The sequence below is a fragment of the Austrofundulus limnaeus genome, unplaced genomic scaffold (assembly GCF_001266775.1).
Source record: "Austrofundulus limnaeus strain Quisiro unplaced genomic scaffold, Austrofundulus_limnaeus-1.0 Scaffold228, whole genome shotgun sequence".
NCBI lineage: Eukaryota > Metazoa > Chordata > Actinopteri > Cyprinodontiformes > Rivulidae > Austrofundulus > Austrofundulus limnaeus.
Genome location: NW_013952630.1, coordinates 148,107 through 154,511, shown reverse-complemented (window position 1 = coordinate 154,511; position 6,405 = coordinate 148,107). Strand labels below are relative to the sequence as shown.

Below are 6,405 nucleotides of genomic sequence, written 5' to 3'. Positions count from 1 at the left end.
TGTGTGTTCTATCCCTGTCCAGTCGACTCAGTCGTTGTGTCCTCGGGCTAGACACCTTATCTGCCTTGCCTACTGATGGTGGTCAGAGGGTCCGGTGTTGCCTGTGTATGGCAGCCTTGTTTCTGTCAGGGCAGCTGTGGCTACAATTGTCGTTTGCCGTCATCAGTGTGTGAAAATGTGTGTGCATGTGTGAATGTCTGTAGTGTGAAGCGCTTTGAGTGTCCTGGATGGATAGAAAGGCCCTGTATAAGGACAGTCCATTTGATATGGGGTGCCTGGTAGGACTTAAACTATATTTTCTCTCTCACACACAACTATAGACTCTGTCACATACACTCACAAGACTATATTTGCTCATACATACTATAAAAACATCACACATGCATTCAAATAAAAGCATGCACACAATAAAACAGTTGCACACACATACTATTAAAATGTCACATGCACGCTAAGAAAAGCATTCACACACACGCACAACACAACAGTTGCACACACATACTATTAAGATATCACACATGCACACTATTAAAAGCATGCACACACACACAAAACACAACAGTTGCACACACATACTATTAAGATATCACACATGCACACTATTAAAATCATGTACATGCACGCACAACACAACAGTTGCACACATACTATTAAAATTTCACACATGCACACTATTAAAAACATGCAGACACACATGCACAACGCAGCTGTTGCACACATACTATTAAGATATCACACATACACGCTATTAAAAGCATGCACACACAACACAACAGTTGCACACACATACTATTAAGATATCACACATGCACACTATTAAAAGCATACACACACATGCACACCACAACAGTTGCACACACATACTATTAAGATATCACACACAAATACTATTAAAAGCATACACACCCAACACTAAACCACCTGACACAGCTTGAATGAGAGGTAATACATGTGTGTATGTGTGTGGTAATAATACTAGTGTGAATGAGAGATAATAATACATGTGTGTGTGTGTGTGGTAATAATACTAGTGTGAATGAGAGATAATAATACATGTGTATATGTGTGTGGTAATAATACTAATGTGAATGACAGATAATAATACATGTGTATGTGTGGTAATAATACTAGTGTGAATGATAGATAATAATACATGTGTGTCTGTGTGTGGTAATAATACTAGTGTGAATGACAGATAATAATACATGTGTGTATGTATGGCAATAGTACTAGTGTGAATGAGAGATAATACATGTTTGTATGTGTGTGGTAATACTGTACTAGTGTGAATGAGAGATAATACATGTGTGTATGTGTGGCAATAATACTAGTGTGAATGAGAAAAAATAAATGTTCGTATGTGTGTAGTAATAATACTAATGTGAATGACAGATAATACATGTGTGTCTGTGTGGTAATGATACCAGTGTGAATGAGAGCTACAGTACATGTGTGCATGCGAGCCTTGTTCTAGTGTGTGTGAGAGTGCATCCTGTCCCTGAAGAGGCTGGACTTATTTTGGACACCAGATCACACATTTGTTGATCCCACACGTCCAATAGGTGGCAGCATTGCAGACGTATCAGCCAGAGAAGAAGAAGATGCTCCAGAAAAGAAGAAGAAGATGATGCAACCTGGCTGATGGAAATATCAATAAGGAGGACCAAATAGGTCAAACTGCTGCCATTTTAAATAGTATTTTATCATCACCGGATGCAACAAGCAGTGTGACATGTGCCTTAAATGAAGGACCTCGTGTGACTGCCCACAGTGATTCTGTTGAGACAGAATTAGCGTCTCTTTTTTGTGCTGGAGCAGCTAGCAGAAGTTTGGCTGTGACACCAGGAAATCAAGGCAAAGTATTGCTTTTATTCTGTTTCCAATACCGTGGAGATATAGTTTTCTAAATAGGAGTTGGCCATTTTATTAACTTGTTCCTCTCAGGAACCTGTTGTGATGAAGTAGGTATCCCCAAAACAATCTGTATCCCCACGGGGCGGGGGGCTGTCAGGTCTGCTTAATAAAATGATGGTTTCTGTAAATAAAATGCTGAAATGCAGACAAATAGGTCCGTAAGTGAGTTGTTTTGCCATAATTTTGTGACCATAAAGCATTTGCTGAGGTACATTTTGTGTAGTTTTGTCAAATAAAACTCCGTTACTGAAAACCTCTAGTGCTTTCATTTCACCTCAATTTCTGTCATTAGAAGCATTAAAAAAAACAAATAAACCACAAATTTCCCTCCATCTGTGGGTTGTATGATTGTTGTTCTTTGAGTAGGAAGGCTTTTTGCTGTAGTTCTGGGGGGGGGAGGACAGATTATATCAGATGCCTGTTATAATCTGTATCCCCCTCTGAAATAGGAAAGGTTAATGTTAGCAGGTCAGGGACTGTGCTCAATAATATTTCACATTACACCTTATAACACCTGAAAGTATCAAGTGAATCCTTCACTCCTTGCTGTAGTTCTGGGGGGGAGACAGATTATATCAGATGCCTGTTATAATCTGTATCCCCCCTCTGAAATAATAGCAAATGCACAGATTTTTTTCAAAAGACAGATAGGGAAAAATGAAAAACCCTTCCTGCTCAAAGAACAACAATCATTTCAGTGTTTTATTTACAGAAATCATATATTTTATTAAGCAGATCTGACAGTCGGGCACCTCGCTCTGGTGGGGAAACATATTATTTTGGGGATACCTACTTTGGCACGACACCGCTTTGGTCAAATAATTCCAAACGGTTCATCAATATAAAGTCTGCTCTTGCTTTAATCCTAAAATGCAAAACAAAATAAGCGTTGACGTGTTTGGCAATTGTTGTTTTTCAAACAAGGCCCTGAGTAGTGCTTCCCTAGCTTTATTTAAAAAAAAAGTAAATTAATTAATTAGAATAAACTTTACTGCTTTACTTTAAAGCTTTGGTGTTTTTTCGCACAGACAACAAGCATTGTTCTGGTGTTCCTCAGTGCTGAAGGTTGTTTTTCTACCACAGAACCAAGGTCGGTTTGGACCAAGTTTTAGTGAGCCAAGATACAGTGCATATTGAACAATGATCGAAGAACTGTATAGCTGCTTTCAAATTGTTTTAGAAGAATATAACGCTTTATCAAGATCTCCGGAATTGCTTCCTCCAACAAGATGGACTGGTTTTCCTGGTCGCCCTCAATATGACATCACTTTTTTGCAAATCTCTCACTGCATTTCAATTGGAATGAACTGGAAACAGATAGCCTCTACTTTTGGTATTAACCATCGAACTCTCTACAGACACAGACAAAGCTTGGGAATCCAACCTTTACAATACAYTGTGCTGACAGACCAAGAGTTAAATACAATTGTGACTGATATTCTACAAAGGACTCCAAATGCTGGTGAAACTTATGTGCTTGGGAGCCTTGCATCTAGAGAAATACGAGTTCAGCGCTGGCGTGTTAGACAGTGTCTACAGGCATGTGGAGTGAAAGAAAACTTTACATTCACAAGTATCAACCTACCTCCTATGTTCACTTTTCTAATACAGTATGTTATCTCCTTAAGCAGGCGGTCGATCCAGTTGGCCGATCATTTCGCAGGAGGCGTACCATACGGCGACGGGTTTATAATGTTCAGACACCAAATCAGTTATGGTAGGGGAACAATATTGAAATATATAAATATTGTACATTGTCTACAATTGTAATGTGCCTTATTTAACTCTTCTTTTATGCAAATGTTCAGCCAGTTTCATTTAGCATCCTATGCTGTATTGCTGATGTAGGYCTTGTTTACTTTTGGAAATATCTTATATCTGAATATCCTACTTTTAATGAGTTTAGTGAAAATACATTTACACCCAAACAATAGATGCTGAATTTATTTTTTAACTTTTAGAAAAATATTCGAGTTGGCTATGTGGAAAACTTCACTAAATCAATATTTTCTTCTTCATTATTATTATTTCACTTTCATTGTGTAAGTTTATTCTTGGGCAGATTGTTTTTCTTATTTTCAAAAAGTCTATAAGCACATAGAAGCTGCATGGGATTTGTTTAATATTTATATTTGTGGTTAAAGGCAGTTACATCAAAAGTACTGTGAACAATATACTGGGAATACTGATGCTTTCTTAAAACATTTTAATCATTAGTACTCAATTGTTTTATATTGCTCCTACCTATGATCTTCTTTTTCTTTTTAACAGGCATTTTGATGGCAACCATAAGCTTGTGAGATGGCGGATGGTTTTTCACGGCTGTGTGGACAGCTACAGTCTAACTATTATATATATAAAATGCTATAACAACAATAGAGCCTCTACTGTATTGTCCCTGTTTGTAATGGGCRCTCGTAATTTTGGTTTGCCTTCAAGAGTAAGGTGTGATCATGGAATGGAAAACACACTCGTGGCTCGTTTTATGTTGGAAAGAAGGGGGCTCAACAGACGTAGTGTCATTGCAGGCATGTCTGTACATAATCAGCGCATTGAAAGATTGTGGGCAGAGCTCAATAGGGTAGTCTCCAACCATTTCATAAATCTTTTTAATTTCATGGAGCAGCATGGCATCCTTGACTCTTTAAATGAGATTCATCTATTTTGCCTTCATTTTGTCTATGTGCCAAGAATTTAAAGAGCCACATTAGAGTTTCAAAACCAGTGRAATAACCACAGACTCTCCACAATGAATGGGCGGACACCACTTCAGTTGTGGCATTCAGGTGTTGTAAACCACATTGCACAACAAAATACAGCTGTAGATTCTATTTTTGACCTTGATGAAAATTTTGGTGTTGGCAATGATGGGCCTTTACCTGGTATTCAGACCAATAATAATATTATTATTCCAGATATTGCTGTAGGAATAAATGACACAACAGTTAATTTGATGAAGCAAAATTTCAATCCTCTGCAAAATGATGGAAATTATGGGATTTATTTATTTAACTGTTGTAACCTTTGTTGAACAACGTAATTCCTAATCTGTAGAATTTTGTTCTTTTGTCAAACATAAGAGATGTTGATGCAATGTTTTAATATGATATTTCTTAGTTACTTTGTCCATTAGTAAAACTGAAGTGCTTATTTTGCTTTTCTCTTTTTTTAATGAAACGCTGAAATAAACAGTACTGAAAGCGCATTACTTTTAAGTCTGTATTGAATGACTGCATATTAGGGCCATTTTGCAGATTAAAAAAGCAAATATCTAAGTCAAAACTCAAATTGTGAGTTTAAGAAACAAGAATTTTTTTATTGTTAAACTACACATTTTATGACATGGAGCATTCATAAATTTGTCAGGAAAAAACTGAAGAGTGATCCCATCTGTTTTCCGTACTTTGAGCTTCTTGTTTAATTACAAAAAAGTTATTAAAATTAGATTGTTATACACCGATTGCAGAATACTTTCATCCAAGTGTTATTTGTAAAACATTTTTGATTTGTGAATATAATTTCATCACTTTTTATGCATTTATGAACAAATACAGCATGACCAGATGGACAGGTAAGGGCGACTGAAGCAATAGAAGCATTCAATGCAGTCATTTAAAATCACTGACAGTTTCTCCAACTTGTGACATCATGTTTCAGTAACCAGGTATTTTAAAATAAAAGGCTTAATAATTTGAAAATTATTTTTCTGTTAAGCCCTGTGATATTTGTCTATGAAAGGTTCTAAAAAAAGTTTACTTGCTGCTTCAATCACTCTGATTATATCTTTCCATCTGGCCATGCTCAATTTGTTCAGAAACTGTGTTAATATGGCCCTATATTAAAATTTCACAAATCACATTAGGCTTTAAATGTACCACAGTCAGTGTAGAATAAACTCCATTAAAGTAAAAGTAGTTAAAACATGGAATTTCTCTTTGGCTATTTTAGAAAACACATTTTTTTTTCTTGTAGATTTCTGACTTAATGTCACAAAATACTGAAATTTCATAAATTAAGATTAATTATTTTGAAAATTTATGAGTTTTTAACAACATAATTTCCTACTTTTTGTGTGTCTGTGTGACAATTATAGGAATTAATCAACATTTCAGAGATTTTTTCTTTAACAGATTTATTATTCTTTTTTTCTCCCCCTCCCATCTGCAAAAGGTCCCAACCACACTGTTGTAGTATTCACATATTCTGGAAGGAATACTTTTGCAACATGAGAAGTAGCCTACAAATTTTGAGAAAATATTAACATTTATGTAGACAACCAAACAGAACTGGAACACTGGAAAAACAATATCCADCTAGGAAATGTAACAAACAGGCAGGTGTGAGGTCATTTGAAACATTTCAGAATTAAAACAATATAAAACCAAAGGCTGAAGTCAAAAATACTTCACTGTTTTCTTCCATCCATCCATCCATTTTCTTCCGCCTATCCGGGGTCGGGTCGCGGGGGCAGCAGCTTCAGAAGGGAGGCCC

At 36.3% G+C, this 6,405-nt stretch overlaps 2 protein-coding genes across 2 annotated transcripts in view; both read left to right on the top strand.

Annotated features, from left to right (window-relative positions):
- angpt2b (angiopoietin 2b) overlaps window positions 1-6,405 on the top strand; it is a 44,613-nt gene that overhangs the window by 25,398 nt on the left and 12,810 nt on the right. The gene's annotated exons all lie outside the window — the stretch shown is intronic.
- On the top strand, window positions 3,026-4,928 carry LOC106525472 (uncharacterized; the record flags this gene model as incomplete). Its single annotated transcript, XM_014019730.1, is given in 3 exon segments — window positions 3,026-3,453; window positions 3,546-3,631; window positions 4,186-4,928. Coding segments are annotated over 3 exon segments (912 nt in total). The 5' UTR covers window positions 3,026-3,054.